The 25897-nt window shown below is 52.9% G+C and overlaps 1 protein-coding gene and 1 long non-coding RNA gene across 5 annotated transcripts in view; both read left to right on the top strand.

Annotated features, from left to right (window-relative positions):
* The first annotated feature begins 1447 nt into the window (after nt 1–1447).
* Nucleotides 1448–9950, top strand: LOC116158319 (uncharacterized). The gene is made up of 4 exons (XR_004142645.2): nt 1448–2092; nt 2833–2909; nt 8059–8124; nt 9794–9950. It is a non-coding gene; the product is annotated as an uncharacterized LOC116158319 (long non-coding RNA).
* Nucleotides 9951–10119: 169 nt separating this feature from the next.
* TXNRD3 (thioredoxin reductase 3) overlaps nt 10120–25897 on the top strand; it is a 38674-nt gene continuing 22896 nt past the window's right edge. For 3 of the 4 annotated variants that reach the window (XR_010384732.1, XR_010384731.1, XM_031471093.2), the window contains exons 1-9: nt 10120–10442; nt 14800–14860; nt 15864–15973; nt 17602–17706; nt 17877–17949; nt 19289–19408; nt 23438–23580; nt 24797–24912; nt 25546–25771. Coding sequence is in view for 2 of the 4 variants with exons in the window: in XM_031471093.2 (XP_031326953.2) it covers nt 10218–10442; nt 14800–14860; nt 15864–15973; nt 17602–17706; nt 17877–17949; nt 19289–19408; nt 23438–23580; nt 24797–24912; nt 25546–25771 (1179 nt within the window). In the remaining 2 variants the exon portion in view is untranslated. Of the gene's footprint in view, nt 10443–11627; nt 14507–14799; nt 14861–15863; nt 15974–17601; nt 17707–17876; nt 17950–19288; nt 19409–23437; nt 23581–24796; nt 24913–25545; nt 25772–25897 lie in introns of those variants that run through there. The other variant, XM_064496152.1, reaches the window with a different exon arrangement.

The following is a 25897-nucleotide window of genomic DNA, read 5'->3' as shown; positions in this document are numbered from 1 at the left end:
GCTCCCGTCGCCCTGAGTCCAGCTCTGTGGCCTCAGACCACGGGGTCTGTCCGCCCTTGCTCGGCGTCATGCCCCTGAGACCCCGCGTCATGAAGTACGCGGCCGGATGCATTTCTCAACCGTCTCCTCCACGCGAAAGGGCGTGCAGTTTGGGGAGGATTTCTTAGAAAGTCTCTTCCCTTCCAGTCTCTCTGTTCTGCCTTTCTAGGGCTCTTATTTGCTGGCTTTTACAGTCTTTCTATCTATCCTCCATGCCCCGCAACTTTTATTTCCTGCTTTCTGTTTCTTTGTACTTTCATGACAGTGCCTCACTTAGGTTTTCTAGAATGAGGATATTCCATCCTTAAGCCTACTTATTGGGCTTCTGTTTTTCCTAATTTAGCGATCAAGTTTTTAATGGCCTTTTTTTTCTTTAACAAAAACGGTATCTTTGTACACCTCTCTGAAGCCATTAATTATGCTTATTCAAAACTCCCGTCCTGCCTCCTCTATAAAATTTGATTTCTCACTCTTTCATAGTGTCAGTATTCAGAGAACACGGGGGAAAGACTGCCTCATTACTCACTTGCAGATTCGTGAATCATCTTACAGACCTGCAAGCAGATCTGAGCAGTTAGCAGCACTGGTGCTGAAGTGGAGACTGACTGGAGGGGCTCACGGGAGCGGTGTCTGCCAAGAGTGGAGGTCGCCTGCCACCTCCTTTACCCTCCCGCAGGCACGCATTCCGCTGCTCCAGAATGGCAGCTCGCTGACCCCTGCTTTGCAGCTTGGCTCGGGGGCCCCATTGGGGAATGGGACTGAGGTGTCCTCCCTGGGGGGACAAGGAGGAGGAGAAAGCCAGGAAGTGGGACAGTCCCTCCAACCTGCAGAAGTGGCCAAACACGGAAGAGCCAGCGTGGCGCAGGTGATCCTGGCAGGCAGGTGAGGAAGTCCGCCCCCATGGGGCCTATGAAGGCTGCTGGTGCTCCTGGCGAACTTCCTGGGCCATGGGGGACTTCAGTGTGGATGGGTTGGGCTGGCTCAAAGGTTCTTGGTAGGATGGACAGAAACTCCTAGCCCCAGCCCGACTCCTGCAGGTCGAGTCCTGAATTCCAGCCTTTGGACTCCCACGACCTCCCCTTTCTGCATTTCATAAGCTTCAAGCTCTGTGTCTTCCGTTTCTCTGAGACTCGGATAAATGCAGTGTAGCACCACATTCACAGGCTCGTAAACGGGAAGAACTCGAAATCTGCCTCCAAGCCCAGCCTTGATATGTTTGCAACTTAGAATTTCAGTCTCGCATGTGTCATAAACATCTTGTCTGCCGACCTAAGAAATCCGCCCACAGCCCCCGGTTGGTTGTGTTTCCTCCCTGCGTCTGTACATGCCCTTCCTCACAACTTGACAAGAGAGTGGTGCGTGGAGGCCTGTTCGACAGGTTTTCTGGCCTAAGGTTTGCGCCCGTTACTACCGTGGGTCAGATTCACAGAGCACGCGCCCCTGTGGGCTGGCTTTACTTGGGCACTAATTCTTGGAGCTGTGACGAAGGAGAAAGTCGGAGGCAGGGAGGAGCACGCTGGCCCCTCCACTCAGAAAATTCTCGCTCACCACAGTTTAAGGACAAGAAGCACAAATAATGCTGCAAGGTAAGAAAACACTGCAGCGGGGCCAGCGGAACTCTAATGACCAGCGGCTACCCCCGAACTGGCCCCTGGGGCTTGCAGACACCAGTCACGTCTCCACTAATGGCTCCTCTGTGTCTTGAAGTGGCAGGTGACACCTGTACGGTTGAGGGAGAAAGTGAATTCTTCCGGGTGAGACGATTCCTGCAAGTGAACGGGAACCAAACCAGAGGCCAGCGTGCTGGCTCCAGCTTGTGAGGCCGCGGCCGGTCCCTGCGGGGAGGCAGGGAACACCGGCGAGTGGCCTCCCTCCCCAGACACATCAGCTCTGTCACCTCCAGGCCACGTCCCTGAGACAGCCCTTCCTGGGAAACAGAGCGGCCACCAGCCCTCGGACATCTCACAGCTGGGAAGCAGCGAAGGCTGTGGCGCAAAGACTCTGGTCTCAGCCACGTCAGCTTGTTCGCTCGTCCTCGGGACACGCTCCACAGGTAGTGAGCATCCCTCGAGCTACTGGGTGCTGGAAGGATGTGTGTGGTCAGGGGGTCAGGGCCGGGGACGGGAGGGGCTGAGACAAGAGGTGATTGTGCAGACCGCACCCCCAGGGCCCCCACCCTGCACCCTTGCCTGGGGGGGAACTGTCTGTGGTTTGGTTTCACTCCTACCTCCCAGGAGGGTCAGCCACATGTCAGTGGTGACCAGACGGCCTGCTCCCTGCCCTCCTGGGGCTTCTGCTCTGGAGGAGGGGTATGCCAGACATTAATCAGAAAATCGCATGTGTGTAGCATTACAAATGATGGTGCACGCAAGGGCTCTGAGAACGTGTTAACAGTCTGGGCAGGTGGTAGGGTGTCTACAAAGGGGACGGGTCCTGGACTCTGGGCCCGGCTCCCAGAGGGCACAGGGCCTCCCTACCCAGGCCACCGCGGCTGTGGGCTGTGGAGGAGTCCCACACTGCTCCTGCCAGGCATCCTTCTCCTGCCCCCGGGCCCCTCCCTCACTTGGTCTCTGCAGGTCTCTGCCCGTCCTCAGCTCCATCCCTCCTCCCACTTCCATCCTGCATCCCACTGGGCCACTTACTAAAGATGGCTCCAGCAAGTCATGACCCTCTGGGCCTCAGCGTCCTTGTCTGTGAAATGGGAATAGTCCAGGTAGCTCAGAGAATCCGAGGGCTGTGCTTTCACCGAGTCAATACAGGGAAGCGGCAGCACACTTTGCCCCCTCTTACCAGGATGCCTGCCCACGTGCCTGCCTGCCCACCCGGGACACTGCCTGACAGTGGACACGCCCTGCTCCTCCTGTTCATCGGTGAGCCCCCCAGGCATTTCCGCCCCGCCCTCTCCGGTCCACACTACGCGCACATGCTCCTCCCCCCGGTGAATCCGAGGAGACCCAGACCCTGAGCGGGATGCCTGGGCGGGGAGGCACTGTGCGGGGCCCCACCCGCGGGGTCCCCGAGGCACTCAGGTGCGCGGACCGCGGGCGGCGGGGACGCACCTATCCCCAGGTGCGCGGAGAGATAGCGACCTGCGCGGCCTGCTTCCCGAGCGGCCACTGCCATCTGGTGGCCGGCCGCGGAAGTGACGCCGGGCGGGCCACGCGGAGCCGTCCCTGGGGGACTGCTGGGCAGATGGAGTATAACGGCGGTGCCAGGCCCTGGACTCGGCTGTGGGCAGGCTACGGGACGGCTAGGGCCTGTGACAGAGGAATCACTCTTGGGGACCCCAGGGGCGAGACACAGGCCTCCACCTGGGAAATGGAGGCAGGGAGCGCAGCCAGTCAAGCCACTGGCCAGTGTGGCACTTGTCCCACCATCTGCTTCAATGCCTGGCCTGCTCTAGGTGACAGAGATTCTGCATCTGAGGCTGGAGCCCTTACCACCCACCCAAGTGGTTCGAGAATCCCAAGGGCTTTCCAGGAACTATCTCCCTCCCATCCGCCTGCCACTGCTCTGGGCCGGCACTGCCTGGCTGGCACCACTGCAGGAATGACCACACCCTGTGACCCAAGGGTGGCTGGCATGGCCCAGACAGGCCCCCAACAGCCTGACTCTGCCCCTCCCTCGTAGACGATCACCCTCTGGGGCCACGGCCACCCTTTCCCACGGGGCTGTCGTGGGGGGTGGCACACCTCTTTGGAAGAGGGCCTGGTACCAATGAAAGGAGAGCTCAGAGTCCCCAGCCCCCTTTTCCTGGCAGGCTGGTGGCCCCTGTGCAAATCTGCCACCATCTGCTCCCTGGCTTTGTACATTAAGGACTCTTGGGGAGGGGGGCATTTCCAAGCCAAAAGAAGTCTGTTACACCCTTTCTCGAAAAAAAAAGGCTTGCCTTACATTTATAGACTTAGGAGACTCAGAAGAAAGTGAGGCAGCTCTGTTGCCAGGTAGCTTGGGGTCTCCACTCAGGGACCAGGAGCAGCTGCATAGTTTTAAGTTTCCGCCTGAGCAGGCATTTCCATGACTCTCCCAGGCTGCCTTCTGGAAAGATCAACCCCAGGGGGGATGGGGGCCGCTTCATCTTTGCCTTGAGAGCCTCATCCTGACCGTCCACTGCCTCCCTGCATCTCTGCTCCGGTGCTGATGTGAATCCCACACTCGTCTGACCAGGGGCCTCTCCCCATGTAGGAAACGGAAATAAACACAGCAAAGTCTGAGCTACTCAGAATGCCTGGGGTTCTGGTCTGGGAAATGGTCTGTCCGTGCCCAGGGTACAGGGGAGAGGAAAACAGAGCCTGCCTAGGAAGAGAGGGCCCTGTCTGCTACCTTCAAAAACCCTTGTTTTCTTTCCCGTGCTAGGCAGGCTGTGGAAGTAGCTGAGGTTTTCCCTTCGCTGTGTGCATGTTCTTGGTGCATCAGGATATGAGGAGTGTGCTCCCCCTGACCCGAGTCCAGCCTGGCCCTTTGGGCAACAGAATGGGGCAGAAGTGACGGTGTCCTGGTTCTGAGCCGAGGCCTCAGGAGGCCTTGTGTGTTTCCTGTCTCTCCAGACCTCTGGGCCAGGGTGAGTCAGCCAGTTGTCCCAGCTGAATCCCTAGATGTGCTAGGAAGCCTCAGGGAGATCAGCGAGGCCAGCTGCTGACTCACAGCTGGCACACCAGCAAGCCGACTCACAGCTGGCACACCAGCAAGCCCTGCTGAGCCCAGCTCAGGCAAGCAGAACCGTCCTGCCAGCTCAGGTCACTGTGAGAAGCGGCTGCACTTTGGGATGCTTCCTTACGCAGCATCAGCTGACACGCCCACTGACTTTATTCTTCTGCCCTTCTTCGACTTGCTCCAGATCACCAGCTGGGCAGTCATGTCTCTGTGGGTTATTCCCCACCCTCTGCCCTCTGGGGCTCGGGATTAGGAAAGCAGCCTCCCGCTAAGGAATCTTTCTGAGCACCGGGCCTCTGTGGAGGCTGGGCCGGTGAGCCCTCCACACCACTGTGACATGACAGGGCAGAGGGGCAGAAAGCGGAGATGGGCTTCGCACAAGGGCTTGCATTCACTGACCTCCTAGGACGGACTCACCTTTCCTCCTGGGGCATGTCTTCAGGGATTAGCTCCTTATCTGGGTGGAGGCGCCTTCCTGAGAAAAGCTCTGGGCAAGGTCCACCTCCTGAGTCCTTCCGTGTCAGAAAGTATCTTTATTTTACTTTCAAACAGTGGCTTGTTCTACGTGTGTTTAGGTGCACAGTTAACGTTCCTCACACATTTAGGGGCCGTGCTCCCTTTTCTCCCGGAGTTACTGGTGAGGCATCTGATGCCAAATACACCTCCCCTGCACACACCTTTCTTAGAAGCTATATGAAATTTTCTTTACTCTCAGTATTCAGAAATGTGCTCATGTCACGTGAGTCTTTTTGATCCGTTTCTGCCAGGCGCGGGGAGGGCACTTCTGGACTGAAGTCTCATTTGCCTCAGTTCTGGGGACTTGTCTCCCATTATTACTATTTTTTTCTATCTGTCCCCATTTCTCTGTGTTTTTGCAGCTTCTCTTGGACAGACATTTCCACCTGATGGTTTGATTTGATTTTTGGTTTATCTTTCATATTTTCTGCCTCTTTACCTTATTGTGCCATATTGTGCGGAATCTTCTTACACACAGAGATGTATACCTTGAAATACATGTATAGATAACATTAATTATATAACATTCATATTATGTTTGTATATAATATTTGTATCTAATCATTCACATTACATACAATATTCTTATGTATAAGTAAGTTTTTGGCAACAATACTTCAAATTTCTAAGGATTCTTTCTAGTTTTCTAATTGCTTCTTGTTTTATTTATTCATATCTTCTTTCTTTAACGATTTACAAAAGATAGAATTCACATACCATGCAGTGCACCCATTTAAAGTATAAATTCAGTGGCTCTTAGTATATTCCCAGAGTTATGCATTACCACCGTAATGTTAGAACATTTTTATTACTAAAAAAAAAAAAAACCTGTTATCCGTGGCCACCACTCCCCACGCCTCCCTACTGTCTCCCCGGCTGCCCAGCCTGAGGCAACCACTAACCTACTTTCTGTGTCAATATCTTCTTGGCTCCATCCTCTGATTTCTTCAATCTGTGTTCAATTAATTAAGAATTTATAAGGGATAAGAGGTAATTAATTAGGCTGTGTCTTGTCCCAAGAGACAAATATGGAAGAAAAAGACAAACCTATGCTGAAAAGGAAAGAATGGAAAGTGATGTGTATACAAATGCCAATGAAGGAAAGTAGATTTGGCCACAGTAATATTTGGAAAAACCGAATCTAAGGACTGAAGAGTTAAGGGATAAAGAAGGATATTTTATGATTTAAAAATAGACTCCATTAAGCAAGTGTGAGTCATGGATTTTTCTGCACCTAGTATCATAACCCTGAAATGTTTTTATTTGTAAAGATGCTTTTCATTGCAAGTAACAGAAAGCACAGCTCACCTGGCTCACACACTGAAGGGAATTTAAGGGTGTCCCAGGGCTGACCCTCGAGGGAGCACTGCCCCGGAGGCAGCTGCTCGGACCCAAGCCCGTCCTCCCCTGACCCATGCAGCCCTGGGCAGACGCTGTTCTTGTCCTCACCCTTGGTTGGCTCACCTGTGAGATGGGGACGGCACTCTCTCCTTTCTGGAGATTTTATGTGTCCTGACTGTGTGCTGACCCCATGCCAGATGCTGTCCTGAGCACTTTATATGCACTGCCCCGCTCAAGTTGACACCAACCCTTTGAGGCAGAGACTGGTCTCAGCCTCCCTCCTTGACTGTTGCCGCAGACCACCAACCAGAAGGGAGCGGGGCCGGGCTCCGCGCCGGGCGGTCGGCTCCAGGGCCTGCACTTTTCAGACCTTAATTAAAATAGTTTCCTCAACCTCAATGTCCATCGACAGATGGCTGGTTAAAGAAGCTGTGGTATATATATACAATGGAATACTACCCAGCCATAAAAAAAATTAAAATAATACCATTTGCAGCAACATGGATGGACCTGGAGATTGTCATTCTAAGTGAAGGAAGCCAGAAAGAGAAAGAAAAATACCATATGATATCACTTACATATGGAATCTAAAAAAAAAAGATGACTAGACATTGGCAGAAGTCACACAAATAGTTCTCCACAACATCAAAGAAGCTAGAGAAAATATTATCTGTCTTTTCAAAAAACGAAGGCAGGAAGCTCAAGGAAAAGGGACAAAACTTCAAAGAGGAGATGATAAGCTCACAGAAGGAAGGTTGGAAGAGCCCAGAAATTTAAGTAAATTATTAAACTTAATTTAATATTTAATAATAAAATATAAAACAATAAAATTTAAAATAAAAGTAATATAGAGCAAAAACCTACATTAAAAGCAGCAAATACAGTCTATATACAATTATTTGTATATAAAATAACACATAGAATAAACACAACTAAAAGCACAGTTAAGGACATAGTAAATATGCTAGAAGAAACAAACTAACAGAAAAATTGATGGAAAACAGTGAGGTTATAACAATAATTATACAGACAGTAAAAGCAAAAGCAAAGGAAACCCAACATATCATCATAATTTTCTAGAAGAAAAACATAATAAAATGGAAGCAACACCTAAAGGTGTAATAGAAGAAAGTTTTCTTAAAGACGTACCTAGATTTGCAGTTCAAAAGATCACACCAAGATCTTCTGATAGCGAGGTGATGTTTCCAAATGTCAACAGTAAGTAAAAAAAAAAAAAAAAAAAAGATTGGCTTCCATACAGAAAAAAACAGGACATGGTATGTGGCAGTCCTCACAATACGTCCACAAATTCTTTGATAAAGTTCTCTTCAAGAGATGGAGCTAAATTCCTCTCCCCTCGAGTATGGGTTGGACTTAGTGACTCATTTGTAGGAAACAGGATACAGCAAAAGTGATGGGATGTCACTTCTGAGGTTGGGTTATAAAAAGATGTGGCTTCCAGCTTGGGTGCATGTGCTCTCTCTCCCTCTCTCTCTCTCTCTCTTTTAGGTCGCTCATTCTGGGGAAAGTCGCCTGCCGTTCGAAACTCTGGAAACCTACTGAGAGGCCCATGAGGTAAGGAGCTAAGTCTTGTCCACACTATGTGAGTGAGCACGGGAGCTAATTCTTTAGCCCCAGTCTATAGCCTAATTGAAATCTCACAGAGACCCTGAGCCAGAATCATCCAGTGAAACTGTTCCCAGATTTCTGACCCAGAGAAACTGTGAGGTAATTAGTTTTTGTTGTTTTCTGCTGCTCGCTTTTGGACTAATTTGTGCTGCAGCAATAGGTAACTAATACTTGATACAAGAAGAAAACTGTTGTCTTCAGAGTTTTCCTCATCCAACCCTGAGTGTAAGCAGGGTAGGAAGAAAAGACTGGAAATCCCAGTGTGTCACACGGGGACAGGAGGAGAAGCAAGTTAATGTAACAAATATGCTGGTTATTTGTGACATGACCGAATTGCTCACTCACTCGTTCAGTAAAAATACACTGTATGCCTTCTAGAAGCCAGGCACTGTGTGATAGACTCAGAAGGCACCATGTGGATTAGAGCTCTTCCTAGAGGCCCGTCCCTCACGGAGCTCACATTTCTGGTGGTGGTGACGGGGGAAGGGAGCAAGTAAACCAGTAATCATAGAAGATAATTGCAAATAGCAACAAATGTGTCATAAAGGAAGTGAATACACGCAGTGTGATTGAAACTGGGGACTACTTCATTTTGGGTGGACAACAAAACATTCTATGAGAAGTATTGAAATACACTTCTAGACCCAAGATGGATGTGCTCCTGGCCATAGTGCCACAGCAGCAAACCAAACTTTCACGTTCCTATAAATGCTCCCTTGACCAGAAACACAGTGCATCAAGTCAGCCAGTCCCCAAACGCCCAGCCAACTCTGGGCTATATACTTGTTTCCTTGTTGCCTGGTCCTTCCAGATAAGGTCAGATGTGCAATCTCAGCATGACCTGTCTCCATGTTGCTTCTTCTCGCACTCAATAAAACTCACTCTTGCCCAGACATCCCTCCGGAAGAATGTTCCACCGCTTGGGAGACACTGTACTCCACCAATCACTGGATTGTTTTCCCTTGAATACAGGACATCGAACTTGTTACCAAATTGTTTTAGTTTTGTCATTTGACAAAAAGTAACATTTAAGCCAAGGTTGTCAAGAAAAAGCTAGATTTACTGGACAGGGCAGAACATCTAGGCTGAGTAAACAGCAAATGCAAAGACTCTAAGGCAGGAATGGGTTTGACATAACTGAGGCACAGGAAGAAAGCCAGTGTGGTGGTGCACCACGGACCAGAGGGCAGTCAGGAGATGACAGGCGAGACGACCAGGCCATGCCTGCTGGTCTTATGGTTGAGTGTCTCTCCTTGCTGGGGTTTCATTCACTCAGCGCAAGTGCAGGGCTGTAAGTCAGGGTGAGCAAGTTGGCCCCGAGCTCACACACCCACCCACATGATGGACGCAGGATTCCTGCTCTAGCACAGATGACTTCAGGGTCCCTTTACTAGAAGTGCCTCCAGAACCCTTTGCAGTAGGAACCAAGGGACAGCTGTTTACAAAACTCATTTTAAAACTGGATAGCAATAAGAAACGCAGTAGCATTTTTATTTAGTTTGTGTGATATAAACTTTAAAAAATAGCCATTTTCTGTAAAGATGGCTTAATTTATTCACACTTTCAAAAGACTCAGACATCCACCCTTGATAAAGACCATTTACCTGTTTTTAAGGTGGCCTGAGGGGGCTGATGGAGACAATAAAGAATGGATTTAAGTCCTCCACAGGGGGCACCCTTGGGAGACCACAGGGAAGCCGGGCTGTCCCGCGGTGCGCACACCACGTTGGGGTAACAAGACCTTGCAGCTTGGCACCCGCCCCTTCACGAAAGACAGGCGAGTTCTGCGCGGTGTCGGGCAGCGGTGTACTTCGCATGCGCCGGGGGCGGGGCGGAGCCGGGGGCGGGGCGGAGCCGGGGGCGGGGCGGAGCCGGGGGCGGGGCGGAGCCGGGGGCGGGGCGGAGCCGGGCTCGCGGCCGTAACCCCAGTCAGCTCCGCCGCCGCCCGTGTATGGTCCCTGCGCAGGCCCGGCCCCGCCGGGAGCTACACCGCGGCCCTGGCGCAGCCGCCGCCGCCGCCGCCGCCTTCGCGGGCGCAGATGTCGCCGGGGCCGGTGAGGGGCGCCACCCCCAACCGCCGGCTCGGCAGTGTCCGCGGCGTGTCCGTGCTGTCCCCGCCGGGGCGCCGAGCCCGCCCGTCGGCCCCCGAGACCAGCCGCCTGTCCTCCGCGGCCCGTGAGGAGCTGCGGCGCCGCCTGCTGGACCTCATCGAGGGCCACCGAGTGGTCATCTTCAGCAAGAGCTACTGTCCGCACAGCGCGCGGGTAGGCGGCAGGCCCCGGTCCGCTGGTCCGTCCCCGCCCGCCGTCCCGGCTCCGGTCCCGCGCCCGCGCCCGTCCGTTCCGCCCTCGCGTGCGGACCCGCTCCCGCAGGCGACACCGGCCGCGCGGTCGGGCCTCCGGCCTCCGGACCGGCCCGCGGGCGAGCCGCTGCCCTCCCCGGGCCGCGAGCCTGTCGGCGTGGGCGGGGGTCGGGGAGGAGGAGAGCCGTGGGGAGAGGCCGGAGCCGGGCCGAGCGGACGGTGTGCGGGGGGCGCGCGGGGCCGGGAGTCTGAGACAGGCCCGCGTTGTCAGGACTGGCCGTGCGAGCCGTGCGCCGTGCAGTCGAGGCCGAGGACGCACGCGGGGCGGGGGGGGACGTCGCGGCCGCGGTCCAGCCCCGCGCCAGGGTCACGGCGTGTGGTCCAGCGCGTGACGCGTCTGGGGTCCCCGGTGGGGCTAGACTCCTGTGGGTGCCCCCGTGCCTCCCCGACCTCCTACTCCTCCCTCCCCGCGGGGAAACCTCTCCGGAATTGCTCGCTTCTCTTCCTGGTTTTACCAAATACTACACATCCTTGGACAGTTTTGTCCCTTCAGGTTTGCTTTGGTACCTTGTGTCAGTAGACTCTTGCGTTTGTATTCTGCACCTTTTCGTCAACGGTTAAGGTTCGGAGATTCATGTGTGTTAGTACCTGTAACTGGTTTGTTAATTCTCACTACTGTGCTATTTCTGAGGACAGTCGTACCACAGTATATCGGTTCTGTTTTTGCCGTGTTTTCCTCTTACAGACAATATGGCTGTGCCTGTTCCGGCGTTGCTGGAAGGCAGAGGACACAGGATTTCTACCTTGACTAGGTGATGCCAAGGGTTTTGGGTTTTTCCACGGGGTCTTACCAGCGTGCCCTCCCACTGGGGTGTGTTGACAGTTCCCCTTGCTCTGCATCCCTGGCAACCGTGGATATATTTAATTTAGCCATCTGGCAAATGGTATTTCATCCTGGTTTTAGTTTTGCATTTCCCCAGTGAAGGTGAAGATCTCTTTGTGTGTTTACAGGTCCATTTGAGTTTCCTCTTCTGCAGAAGTTCAGGGGTTTTGCCTATTTCTCTATTAGATTGTTTTATTTTTATTTTTGGCATTGAATTGTAGGCTTTCTTTATGTATTTTGGATACTAATCCTTTGGTTATATGTAATGGAAAATCCCAGATCTGGCTTTCTTGTCACTCTCCTTATGGGATCATTTGGTTAACTGAAGTTTGGAAGTTTAATGTAGTTGATTCTGTCACTCTTTTTCTTTTCTGGTTTGTGCTTTTTGCATCTTATTTCAGAAGTCTGTGTCTACTCGGAGGTCGTAAATACCCTCTCCTGTTCTAGTTCCTGAAGGTTTGCCCGTGCGCTTTTCACACTCCCCAGCTTTGTTCCCCCTGGACTTGGAGCTGACATCCTGCTTCCTGTCTCTACGAATCTGACCGCTCTAGGGACCTCATATAAATGTGCAGTATGTGTCCTTTTGTGACCGGCTTATTTCATTTAGCCTGTTGTCCTCAAGGTTCATCCATGTTGTTGCGTGTGTCAGAGTTGCCTCTCTTTTCAAGGCTGAATAATATTCCATTGTGTGAATGGGCCCGATTTAGTTTATACTTCCTCTGTTGATGAACACTTGGGTCGTTTCCGTCTTTTGGCTGTTGTGAATATTGCTGGTGGGAATGTAGGTATACAAATACCTGTTTGAGTTTCTTCTTTCAATTCTTTTGGGTGTGTACCCAGAGGTGGCATTGCTGGCTCATATGACGTTTCTATGTGTTTTTAATTTTTTGAGGAATGACCATGCTGTTTTCCGTAGTGGCCACACTGTTTTTCATTCCCACCAACAGTGCCCAAAGGTTTCAGTTTCTTCACATCCTTGCCAACACTTGCTATTCCCTGGTTTTTTGTATTTTTGTTTTGGTAGTAGTTATCCTAGTGGATGTGAGGTGGTGTCTCATTCGGTTTGAGTTGCATGTCCCTGATGATTAAAGATGTCTCTGTGCGTGTGTCCTCGGCTGTGTGACTCTCCAGTTCAGACCTACCGTGAGATGCCGTTGGGGGGCTTTTGATTTTATCCATTGTGCTTTCCTGCAATCCCATAATTTCCAGTTGGTCCCTTTCTGTAGTTCTTTCTTGTCATTGATCTCTTCTCCTGAATGAGACTCTGTCAGACCTCCTCCACCTCCTGAGGGATGGTGTCTTCAGTCCCTCAGACACACTCACACGTGTGGCTACTTTGCTGACTCAGCGTGGTGTCTGGGAGCCCTCAGAGGCAGGTCTGCAGACTGCTTTAGCCCTGTGTATCACTTTCCTGTTTCTTTGTCTGTCTGGGCATTTTGTGGACACCTGGACAGTTGAGGCTCCAGGTACTGGGCCCTCCTCCTCTGTGGCTTGTTTTTGTTTGCTTGTTTCTCTCTTTTCAGTGAGTTCGCTGGATTGTTGAGGGGAAGTTTGTTTGTACCTGAAGATGAACCTCTGACGGTCCTCAGAGGGTCTGCACAGCCTCTCTGGGGTGACAGGCGCTAGCTGGGCTCTGTCAGGACCTTGCCTGGTGCTAGGCCCCACTCACTGCGGGCCGGTTGCTCTGTTGCTCTGACAGCGCCTGAGGTGTGCACTGTTCCATGCCTCGATCCGGTTAAACCTGGGCCCCTTTGCAGAGGCAGTTTTTGAGGCAAATTTGTGGTTTGCTCTGACCCTAGAAGGATTGTGCTTCGGTACGTCTTTCCTGGCTCTCTGATAAACCAGCTGGCTCCCGGTTTAGCTTGTTGCTGGGATGGGCCTTCCAGCCTCCTCTTAACTGCTCACCACTGAAACCCCCATTGTTTTCAGGGCACTTGAACTTCCCACAGTCTGTTTCAAATACCATCAGCTCCTTCAGATGGAGTTTGGAGTTCTCTGCTCTTATGGTTTACCTGCTGCCCTGGCCTTGCTCCAGCGCTGGGGCTGGGGACAGTGACTCCCTGCTGTTGGAGTGACATCCCTGCTTATGAGCAGACTCTGGCTGGGACTGTAGCCTCCGGTTTTCTGGACTTCTCTCCCAGCCTAGACCCTCGCCCTGCGAGTGGGCCAGGGCCGGGGTGGTCAGGGCCCTGGTATTTGCGCCTGCGGTAGAGGCTCTGATTTATGGGTGGGGGTGGGTGGAGGAAGGCGGCTTTTCCCTCAGAGCTGTGGGGACGCTGAGAAATGACGGTGGCCTGTCCCCGTGGGGCCGCACTGCCCCGGGCAGAGAAGGGAAGGTGCTCGCACTCTCCCTGCTCTGACCAGTGTTGAGCAGAGCCTGTAGGGTAAGTGTGTCCTTAGACGCTGGGTGCCCTCAGTTCCCAGAGACTTTAAATGACTGGTTTTGAAAAGCTTTCACCAGTTGCCAGGGAGGTCTGCCGAGCGCCTCGTGCCTCCATCCTCTGGGCTCTACCTTGAGGGCCTCGGGCCTCACAGAGTTCGAGTAGGGGTGAAAGCGGGCTCTAAAGGACATCTCTGCCTGCAGGTTAGAGAGCGGGGGGGCACCCCTGGATGCAGGAGAACTCAGGTTGGCACAGAAGTCCCAGTAGCAGGTCTTGCTGGCTCCAGGTGGCAGTTGTGGGGAACTGAAGATGAGCTAGGTTAGCACAGAGGCTTGTTGAGACTCGGTAAGTGAGTGGGTGGGTGGGAGTCGGTGTGGGTAGGAAGAGGGTGCAGGAGCGGGAGGCCTCAGGGTGACTCGCATCAGTGTTTGGCAGGTTTGCACCCAGGCCCGATTCCACGTGTCTGACAAGTTATCCTGGAGACATCCTGCTGCTGGTCCTCTGTCCCCTGCTTGGGTAGCAAGGATCTAGGGCTTCGTGTCCGGCAGCTGGTGAATGAGGACAGGGTGGAATTGTCAGCTTCCTCGTCTGTTTCCCTGCAGCGTGGGTAAAGGGCAGGGGTCGTGTCTTGTTCATTGTCACATCCTGAGTGTGTGGAACAATGGACGACCCACAGCAGGTGTTGGATGGATAAATATTTGTTGAATGGTTTAATGACAATCGAAAGAAAATGCAGAAAGAGAAAAAGGAATGTGGAAAAAGGTGAGTTGTACTTGGGAGGTGCCTGTGGACACCCGGGGGGAGAAATGTTGCCTGTCTTAAATTCAGAAAAGGGTCTTGGGCAAAAGTTACAGATTTGGAAGTCAGGGATGCAGACTGTAAAAGAAGGAAAGATGTGGGCTGGGGTGATTCTGGGAAGAGGCGAAGAGGGAGGGGAAGCGCTGACCAGAGCTTATGCTCCTGACCGACACCTGGTGGGTCGCCCCTGTTATGATGCCCGTGTCTCACAGCCACTCTGAGTCTGGGATTGAAACTCAGCTGCGTGTTTGTTGCAGGTTAAAGAACTCTTCTCTTCCTTGGGAGTCGAATGTAATATCTTGGAACTTGATCAAGTTGGTAAGTAGAATGGTTTACATGCTGTTGTTTGTGTTGAAATCAGCAAGATTGACTTCTTTCTGTTTGCCTTGTTGAATTCAGTTTGCTCTTGTGTCTTTGGGTACGTGCACTGTTTTCATCCACATTCAACCACACAGAAAATGAACCTCTTACATGGAAAGAATTTGGTGTAGATATTTTGTTTATATGTTTGTTTTTTTGTATTTGGGGAGAGGGAATAGAAGGAAGATGTAGAAGCCTGGAAATACTTCAGGCATTTCACACGCATCTGCCAACTTTCTAGCAAAACCGAGGAAGCTGCAATCAGTGAAATGAATCTGCCCTGATTTCCTGATTGTATTGCCCGGACCCATGGCGGGGGGTGGAGGGGGCAGCGCTCAGGGCTGGTGTCCAGCTGTCTGCTTTGATTTCTTGTCGTCTGCGTGCTTTGCACAGGCAGGGGTTCTGCAGGGCGGGGCCGTCGTGGAGAGGACACTGATCTCCTCTTCACGGGACCTCACCTCCTTTTAGCCAAGTCTCTTTAATGAGAAAAACGTTCTTGCCTTTCTGAGACTTTTTTAAAGAGTATACCGAGTAGGAAGTCTCAAGCAGTTGTGGTCCCGTTCCAAGGGGTGGAGGATACCTTTTGGACTATGACCGTAAAGATTTTTCTAATGTAATTGTAGGAAGTGTTTTCTGAATTGTTACTGTTGAAGCAGACTTTTCTCATATTTGCTCTTTAAAGAGCATTCCGATGTGTTTCGGCCTCATTATTGAAGTATAAACCAAACTTAATTTAGAAGCGTTCATCTTAAAAAGAGTCAGTAGACTGGTCTGTGTTCTTTAAGGCTTCCTCTGAATACCTGGGTGTCCCCTCGAGTCCTCACTGAGTGAACTTGTGTCTGTCACGTGCTAACCCTTGTGGATGTGCACCTGTGAGCATCTGCATGTCCTAACGCCCCAGTTCAGCTCACGAAGGTTGGATCCTTTTCAGTGTCTTTACGTATTTAATCTTCTTCCATAGACAATGGGGCCAGCGTTCAGGAAGTGCTGTCGGAGATCACTCATCAGAACACCGTGCCCAACATCTTTGTGAATAAAGTGCACGTGGGTGGGTGCGACCGGACTTTCCAGGTGATCATAGTATCATGTGTTCTTGAATGCTGCGTGTTCAGTTTTTGTTTTTAAAAAGTATTTAAAAGGGAAGGAAATAGTTTTTAAAAGTCTATTCATTTGTCTCTTGGAGCTCGTAAAATCAAAAGCGTGTGGGATGATTATCAGATAATCTTGATGCTTTAAGGGAAGTTAGCTTTTCTACCAAGGCAAACTTCAGAAGCTGAGAAGAAAGTTTTGAGTGAGGCTGCAGGACATGCGGAGGGGCCGTCCTGCGCTGTCCTCTGATGGGAACGGGAACAAGGCTGCTTTCCTCCTGAAGGTTTGGGGGAGTTGGTGAGGGGGGTCAGCCGACACTGTCCAGGGTGTGTGGGGCTCCTGCCAAGGCTGCTGACCCTGCAAGCTTTGCAAAGCTGTGACCTCCTGATCCCTGGAGTACAGAAATGAGCAGCAGCCGTTCAGTTAAGTAGAGACAGATAAGAGTTGGTATTTATGAAATAATGTCCTTATTTTAACTGGTTATTTTCTTTTATTAAAAGTCTGCTCTTATATCCTACCCTTTATGTATGTGTGCAAGTGGAGGTCATCAGGGGCGGATCAAATACTCACACTTAGATTTTAATTAAGAATCGTATCATTGTTGGGAGAAAGGATTGCCCACGCTGTGGGTCCATCCGGGGTCAGTCAGCTTCGGCATCTGGAGACGGACAGTCTGCTTTATCGGTCCTGGAGGCTGTACCCCAGCTCAGTGGGGGGTGAGCACCGCGGTCACAGCCCTGAGCACCCTCGCAGGTGCTGGTCTTGCGAGTCCCCGCCTGGAACGCGCTGTCGCAGGTGGGCGTGGGCTGCGCAGATGCCAGTTCCACTTCGAGACCGAAGGTATTACCTTGGGCAGAGCTGTTTCAGAGGCAGTTTCCCCAAGGGCACCTGAGGGTGAGGAGGCCGCCGGCCTCTGGGGACCACCCGGATCTGCTAGTCTGGGGTCCGGGGCACTCCCACTGCACAGGACCGCTGGGCCTGAAGCCACTGAGACGGGCCTGTGGCTGACTCCATGCAGACGTGGGGCCTCCAGCCGCATCTGAGCTGCTTCTGACCACAAGGAGGGCCGAGCAGGGGGACCGGGACCAGCCTACTGACCCTTCCCCAGAGAAGAGACAAAGTTTAGTGTTGTGTAGAAAGTTCACAGCAAGCTGCAACGTTTAGGTCCGTTTATGAGAAACAAGGAAAAAATTCAAAGTGCACATCCTGCTGACAACGCCCGAGAATTGTTTTCAAAGTAGAGACTTGTGCAGGAGAAGCGAGTGGGAAGGTCTGCGAAGTGGCACTGGGCTGCCGAACTGGACTTGGTTGTAGTATTTTGACGATTGAGCTTTGAGCTCAGAAGTGAGCTCGTCTGACGCGGACGCGAGGCTGTGGCCTCTCCGCCGTGTGACACAAGCCTCGCGGTCAGGTAACAGAGCAGAAACGTGTGCTCTGGCGTCTGTTGCAACTAGTTGAGCACCACCCAGATAAGTTCGCAGTTCCAGCTTACGTGAACTGTAGGCCAGTTGTTTCCACGGTTCTGTGAAAGAATGTATGCTGATTAAGCACAGGGTGCAAAGAGACATTTCAAAGCCAGTCATTGTGTTCTCTCTGGGACTGACCCTCAGGCACATCAGAGCGGCTTACTGCAGAAGCTCCTTCAGGAAGACCCAGCCTACGACTACGACCTCATTGTCATTGGCGGTGGCTCTGGCGGCCTTGCGTGTGCGCAGGTAGGAAGGAGGTGAAAGCCGGAGGTAGTTTTCCTGATGGGACGGTCTGAGCTCTTGTTGTAATAGCTGGTTTCGTGAAGAGGAGAGACTGTCAGAGCACAGTCTTTTCCTTTAGGGGCGGGACAGGCTGGGGGAGTGCCGGGGAAACTTCCACGTGGCCTTTTCCATAGGAAGCTGCCGTTCTGGGGAGGAAGGTTATGGTGCTGGACTTCGTGGCCCCGTCACCGCAGGGCACGTCGTGGGGTAAGCGCGCTCCCTGTTGCTTTGATGGCTGGCTCAGCCTCAGAAGTGTAGCCAGCCTATTTCTGGGGTGAGGAGACTGAACCTCAGGTCACATCGTTAACCAGAGAAGTTGGGAAGATAATTTGAAAGTAATTAAGGGAGATTTTGCAAAAAGAAGAGATTCCACTCCGCAGTACTCCAGCACTTCTGCCAGAGTAACGTTGGTGCACACGTCAGTGTTTTCACAGTTGTGGTCACGGGGTTGCCGCGTCCTGCTCACCTAAGTTGGCCCTGATGCCTCTCTGTGTTCCTGCATCAGTGGCTGCAGTTGGTCAGTCGGGTTGTTGCGTGTGGTCCCTGCGGGTGAGCTCCTGCCCTGGGACTCTGCTGTGGACCGAGTTGCTCACCTGCCCGTGTTCTTTTCACTGCAGGAGAGGATGCATCGGTTTTGTGCTGGGTATTTCCTGCGCTCCCAGAAGGCTGACAAGTTGGGGGGTGTGCCCTCTGGCTTCTGGTCGAGCGGGGCCGTCAGGGTGCTGGGAGGGGTGTGGAGTGGGGTCATATCCCCCGGGGCGGCCGCTGGTCTGTCCCCACAGACCTGCCTTGGTGGGCGGCACTCCCCGGGCCCTGGCCCCTCTCTTGGGGCTGGGACGGCCCCCTCGCCCACCTGCTCCTCCTGCCTCCCCTGCAATGATCCCTGCGGACTGTGCTCACCTGTCTGCCACCTGGTTCCTGCCAGAACCCCTACAAAGCCTGAAAGTTGTTTTTGAAAGTTCAAAACTTACTCAAAAAAATGTAGCCTGGTATTTCATATAGTAGAGCTAACCTATGTGATTTTTCTCATAATTTCTGTGGGGTTTGTCCACTCGTCTTTTTTCCCTCCCCCGTCCTCCTCCCTCCTGCCCAGAATCAGCCCATTTAGCCTGATCACCTGGGAGCCTGTGATCTGGGAGGGTCTCTTCTCTTGTGCCAGGTTGTTGGAGATTTGGGTGGATGTTACCCGGCAGCTGGCAGCGGCCCTGCCGTCTCAGGGGAGTGGGGGTGATGGAAGTGAAGGCTGAAGCCGCAGTCCTGGCCTCACTAGTCTGACCTGGTCCCGATCCCTTGCAGGTCAGACCTGAGTGAGAGACTGGGACTCTGTCCCCGGAAGGCTGTTCACGTGTGCGCCCGCGTTCAGCCTGGCCTGGTGCCTCCTTCCTGGACCCGGGTCAGCAAGTTCAGTGAATCTTGTTGTGGGTGTCATGTGGACCCACAACCGCTCGAGCTTGTCGTTTCTGTGTTTTAGTAACACCCACTCTGCACGTGTGTAAAACCACACACATATGCACACACAGTGTTGAGACTCTTGCCTCTTCCCCAGGCCTTGGTGGGACTTGTGTGAATGTCGGCTGTGTCCCGAAGAAGCTGATGCACCAGGCCGCCCTCCTGGGACAGGCGCTGACCGACTCGAGGAGGTTTGGCTGGGAGTTCAGTCAACAAGGTGGGTGACGGTGCATAAAATGCTGATCGGGAGAAAAGAAGGAAGGCTGGGTTTCTCGGAAACACTTGCTGGTTTATTTCCATAGCTGAGTCTGAAATTAGTCTAATAAGCTCTCATTGGGGGCCCCGTGTGCCAGCTGGTCCCCGAGCACCCACGGGTGTGGGTTCCAGCCCCTCACGGCCTGAGCCCTGGGGAGGGAGCCGTGGCCGCCACGCCATCCTGAACCCCAGCAGGATCCGAGAGGGAGGAGTCCCTGTTCTCAGGTTTCTTTCAGGCACAAAGAAATGAGAGGAGTGAGCATCACTGTGTGGATTTGTTTGTTGCTGTGAGGACGTTGGTTTTTTTTTTCTATCAGCATTTATGTGTCTTTGGTTAATGAAAGGCAGAAAACAAAGTCACCAATAAACACCCTCTGGCGAGGCCCTGAGAGTGCAGAGGTGAGGACCCGCTCACTGCTGCCCTGGAGCAGCGAGGGGGGACTCAGTGCCCTGTCATTCGTGCTGAGGTTTTGAGCATCTACCTGGGGCCACTTGGGATCCTTGAGGAGCGGAGGTGACCCTTGAGCTGCGTCTCAAAGGTCACAGAGAAGTAGGACACTCGAGACAGGAGCAGTGGACCCACACCGTGAAGATGCAGGGAACGGCAGGCAGTGTTGGGGGAGCCGAGTCTCTAGTGCCACCTGAAGGGCTTAACATTGACCCCTAGGCCAGTGAGAGGAAGGAAGAAGGCTGGGGGGGGGGGGTCCAGGGACAAGGAGGGAGGTGGGCGCAGCTGCGTCACCGGCGCAGGGACGAGGCCTGAGAGGCGGGTGGATTTAGAGGGTTTAAGGCGTGGCGTTGGCAGCTTATATATGCACAGGTGATTGTGTCATTAGAAGAATGTGTGGACTTTTTAAAAAAATTACAGCGACTTGTCTCCTCCCCCAGGGATTGTGACCCTGTGGATCCAGTGTGCTGATTCAGTTGTGGAAGGGAGGGAGGGAGGGGCTGGGTGAAACGGGTGGGTTTGGGGGAGCCCAGCACAGTGGGTTCCCTGTGGCCACATGTCCCCAGACGGTCAGCTCCACGGGGGCTTATGGTCAGACTGCAGTGTCAGCTGGTTGTAGACAAACTGAGGCCCCCTGCACTGGGCAGTTTAATTTCTGGGGAGGCCCACGGGGAGCATCCTGGCGGGGTGGGGTGTCTAGGTGGTTTTGGCTGGAGAGAGGCCTGGAGCGGCCTGGCCGTGGAGCCTTGGCGTGCGGGAGGGTGCAGGTGTCAGCAGCCGCTGTGACGGCCCGGAGCATCTGGGGGACAAGGCAGAGAACGGACGCAGCCTCAGCCGCGCTCATGCCCGAGGGGGCGGGCAGGAAGCAGGGTGGTGTTGGGGCCGGATCTGGGGCCTAGGGAGTCGAGGAAGAGGACTGACGAGTGAAACGCTGCGTGCAGTCTGGACAGAATGGGGTTGGAATGAGGTGCATTTGGCTGGTAGGTGGCTGAGTCTCTTCAACGTTAAAGATGCTCACTCCCTGTTTCTGAAGTGATGGGGAGGACACATGGGCACCCCTGCAGGGGGAGAGGCCCTCCGTCCACACCAGCCTTGCCCCGGCTGCACTGCGGGGAGGGGCCAGTCAGTGTTCCCGAACTCGCCTTGTGCCTCATGTCTCTGATAAACCAGTTCCCTTGAGTGGGTGAAGTCTCGCGTTGGCTTCCTGAAGTTCCCCGTGTACAGAAGACTTGTGAGTTAATTTTGCGATGCGGTTCTGGGGTGCCTGGCCTGCTGCCACGTGGCCTTTGGGGCTCAGTGGCGGCCGGGAGAGTCTGAGAGGCTGGAGGAGGGAAGGGGCAGCGAGACCTTGTCCCGGGAGGCCCTGTGGATGCTGTCGCTCGTGATGCGAGGGCACAGGTGTAAGTGTAGGGCGCCCGCAGGGTGTCGGGATAGAGCTTGCAGGTGGCATCAGCGGCCCCAGAGGCAGGGCAGTGTGCAAAGAAACAGCGTGTAAGTGTAAAGCAGACGCAGACTACGACTCAGACGTGAGGCCACCTCGAGTGGGCCGGACTCTGGGCGAGCAGCAGAGTTCTTCCACATGTGTTGACGGGACACACGCCTAAAACCAAAGGAGAGAACTGTTGAAAATACAGGAATTTTCAGTTTTTAAACCAGAAGATTTTTGGTGATGGGAAAAGACAGGCCAGGGAAACGCAAACTAAAACGATGGTGTTGGCAGCAGAGAGGCGGAGTGAGCAACTGCCAGATGAGACCCAAGAGTCAGCCAAGTCGCACCCGCCCCGAGGAGAACTGGTAACAAAGTTGGGAGTATATTTGAAAATACAAATAAAGCAGGCAGCTCTTTGGCAAATCTGATCAAGACTCTCCTGTAACTGGGGGGGAGTCTAACAAGCACATGTTAGGTGTGAGGAGAGGAACCTAACCACAGACAGACGAGATCACACCAGACCAGTGGTGAGAATTTTAAATCTCAGTGAAGAGTGTCTCCCGGGAAAATGAATGACTAGAATTGACCTGAGTCATCAAGAAAACCTTGTCTAAGGACAACTCATTCCCCAAGATGCCACAGATTTACAAGTAAATTGTTTCAAATCTTCAAGGAACAGATCTGTCTCTATAATTTAAACTGTTGTAGACCTTAGAAAAAGGAAAAAAATTCATTTTTTTAGTTGACATATGATACAGAAAGATAGTGTAAAAATGGAAAACTAAGGCCCACAGACATGCCAAAACTCTAGAAAAACCATCAGCCAGCCCCGTCCAGGGCGTCCTGAGAGCCCCGTGACCGCCGGGGGCGCACCTGGGGAGGCGAGGAGTCCACGTGAGGGGCCATCGTAGGATCGTGGAAAACCACACAGCGGCCCACCTGGACTTCAGCTCCAGGGGCATTCAGGGAAATCTCACATCCGTTCTTGCTTTTAAAAAAAGGTGAAATAAAGAAACTGATGCTTCCTGTACATGACCAAGAAAATGCAGAAGCAGGTATCCACCGGGGAAGAGCCTGCGGTGTTTGCATTGAAGTCGGGAGTCAGGGCTGTGAGTGCCACCCTGACATGGTGCTGCTGGTGGCCGGGGCACACGTCTGAGGAGGAGGAATGAGACACCAGACGCCTGGGTGCACGGGAGCTTGTGGGGTTGGTAGGTCGTGCATAAGATGAGTGTGCAAAAAACAACAGCTTTCTTATGTACCAGCAGTAATAAACTTACAATGGAAAACTGCAACAGAAATAACTCGAGGTGTACACAATATACAAGGAAAATACAAAAGAGAACAAAAACACTGCAATTTTGGAAGGGATGTTTCCATATTGTGAAGACATTATCTCAGCATTAATTGGTAAAGTTTATGTAAATGCAGCAAAAATAGAAAAATATCAAAAATGTTTTCTTTTTGGAACTTGACAGATTACTCTGAATTTCATATTGGAAAAGAAGTGTGTGAGGGAAGCTGCGTTGCTTTGAGAAAGTGCTGAGCGCAGGGCTTCCCTCAGTATTCAGGAAGGCGGTGCTATGTTGCAGGACCGGGCAGATCAGTGAAACAGGGGCGCTTCCAAAATGCTGGTGGGGTCCTGAGGTGCGGCCTCGTCTTGGAACTTCTGGCACAGAGTATCTTTCACGAGAACCGGAAACTAAAGGGCACATGAAGTGTGGATTTAGCCACAGGGTGCCCAAGGTCCTCGGGGTCCGCGGTCTTTAGGGGCTGGATGAGTGCTGTCTGGGGGGCGGGAGGAGGTGTCTGAGGGCAAGAGGGCCGTGGGGGCATCACTGCTGGGCGGCACCCCCGGGCCCTGGGTGTGAGCGGGGACACATGCGAACCAGGCGACGTCCTAGGAAGGGGCATGACGTGCATCTGGGCCGTGTGGCCTCCCTCCTTCCCTGCACGCGTCCCAGCCAGCGGGCTGTCTCGCTGGTGCAGGCTGCTCACCACCTTCTGTTCACATCTTGCTGTGAACACGGTACAGACGGAGGATGGCTCGTGTGTTAGGTGTTGCTTGGGGTGAACGCACAGTCCCCTCACCTTCCCCCCTGCTTTCTCCCCAGTGAAGCACAACTGGGGGACCCTGACCGAGGCCGTGCAGACCCACGTCGGCTCCCTGAACTGGGGCTGCAGGCTGTCGCTGAGGGAGAAGGCTGTGGCCTACGTCAACGCCCACGGAGAGTTTGTGGAGCACCATAAAGTCAAGGTCTGTGGGGGCCTGTCCCACTGGCCGCCGTCCTCCCCTCTGCTCGTGCTGGCCCCGCGCTGCTCCCGCTTCCCTGGCTACAGGGAAGAAATGGCCCTTGAGAGAAACCTCGGTTTTCAGTTATTGTTTGCCTTTTGGCTTTGTTAGCTTTGTTGGGGAAAACGCTCAGCCGTCCAAAGGTCAAAAGTCTAAACAGGTCAAAATTTTACCTGTCTAATTTTTTTGAAAAATGAAACCTTAACTAGAACTCGAATATATGTTATTCATAAAAGAACTAGTATCAGAGGGTTTTAAATGCATATTTTGCTTAATTTATCCTTTAATTAAATTATGGTCAGAATTATTTAAGAAAGTAGTATCTGACTTACTGTATTTTATATAGTTTGTATTTGTAGCATTGTGTATTGTAAGACTGATGTGTGGAAAGTGAACACAGACATTTAAAGTCAGGATCAGGAAGACAGTCAGATGTCACCCTCAGCGTCCAGTTGACTTTTGTCCTCTGCTTTGCTAGCATGGGGTGTGGACAGGTTCCAGGTCACTTTGTGGTCATTCGTCACCTGTTGTCTCTAGAAAGGTCTCAGCTGGTCCCTGAAAACTGGGAAAGTGCATGGCCACGTGGAACAGGGAGGGAGTCCCAGCCGGGCGCTGGATTCTCAGGTTGTGCAGAGCCTGCCCCTCCCATTTGCGCTCAGGACGCCCCCTCCAGCCTGGCTGGTCTGCCGGGCGCCTCCTCCAGGCGGCCCTCCCTCCATCCACTGTTCAGACCACCCATCGGTTCTTAATTCTTAATGAAACTGTGATTGTGATTTGCTTGTGTCATTGAAAATAAACAGCAAGGACCAACCTTTGTAGATTCCTCAGGGCCCAGATTTTCATGCTAGCATGTTAAGAGTCTGCACGTTTGGCGCCAACCTGTGTCTGACTTCGCCTGTGGCTGGTGCCCCTTTTCCCTGTCACTTCCTGGCATTCATGTTCCTCAGACGCCACTTTGCCCGCCTTCCCCCACGGCTGCTCCCAACCGCAGCCAGGCCCCGCTTGTTCCCCTCCCATCCTGCTGACCGGTGTTTTCCGTGTGGGAGGTGTTGCACGCGTCACTGCCTTTGCACCTGTGTTCCTGCTGATGGGAGTCTCCAAAGGGTAGCAACTAGTGTGCCCTGGGTGTCAGAATCTCCGGTGGTTGTTGAAAAGTGAAGTTTACTTTTCTGTTTTCAAGGCGACCAATGGAAAAGGACAGAAAACGTGTTATACTGCTGCCAAATTTGTCATAGCAACAGGGGAGAGGCCGCGGTATCTGGGAATCCAAGGAGCTAAAGAATACTGCATAACGAGGTGAGATCAACCATGAGCTATATGGTGTTTACGTGTCTCCCCGTCTCATTTCACAGGAGATTAGCACTGATGACAAAGTACACACAGTGCGAGGCGCTAAGTAGTTAACGTAACAGGGCAGAGATAACAGGCTGGCTGACGAGGTCACACTGGTGCCCATGGGTGTGTTGTAGGCTCCCAGGCGGTTGTCCTGGGAGTTTGGCTGTAAACCTCCTGGAGCCCAGAGTGAAGACGTGAACACGGTGAGCTTTAGGGTTTGTGTCTGTGATGACAGCCAAGCACTCCAGGGACGCACGCCATCCTGACACAGATGTAACAGGAGTTTCCTCGGACGGCCACAGAGAGGACATGTGACCCTGGTGCATAAAGTGGGACAAGGGCTTTCAAGCCTTTCTGACCAGGTGCACTTTAAGAAATACATTGTTGGGGGTCGTCCCGGTGTACTCATACACACACACACACCAGACAAAGCAGAATTTCTTCTCATTTCATAGAATGTGGTCTGGTGTCTTCTACTCCATTTTGTAGTTTAAAAACTCTCTGCTGGTGGGCCACTAATTTGATTTGCTAAAAGCCAAGCTGGCCACACAGTGGAGGCTCCCGCAGACTGAGCCCGGTCCCTTCCCTCGGCAGTGACGACCTCTTCTCCCTGCCCTACTGCCCGGGTGCCACCCTGGTGGTGGGCGCGTCCTACGTGGCCCTGGAGTGCGCCGGGTTCCTGGCCGGCCTGGGCCTGGAGGTCACGGTCATGGTGCGCTCCGTCCTGCTGCGGGGCTTCGACCAGGAGATGGCGGAGAGGCTGGGCTCCTCCCTGGAGCGGCTGGGCGTGCGCTTCCTGCGGAAGTTCGTGCCGGTGGCGGTGAGTCCGGGACGGCACGCCTGGTCCTGCTGTTCCGCTCCACTCTCCCCGAGCCTTTTATTGTGCCCTGGTCACTCCTGTCACAGCACGAGGGCCTGCGTCCCCCCACTCCGCCGGCGCCCACTC

This window comes from Camelus dromedarius, chromosome 17, assembly GCF_036321535.1.
Source record: "Camelus dromedarius isolate mCamDro1 chromosome 17, mCamDro1.pat, whole genome shotgun sequence".
Lineage (NCBI taxonomy): Eukaryota > Metazoa > Chordata > Mammalia > Artiodactyla > Camelidae > Camelus > Camelus dromedarius.
Note: the sequence above shows the minus strand (reverse complement) of the source record. Positions and strands in the feature narration are given on the sequence as shown.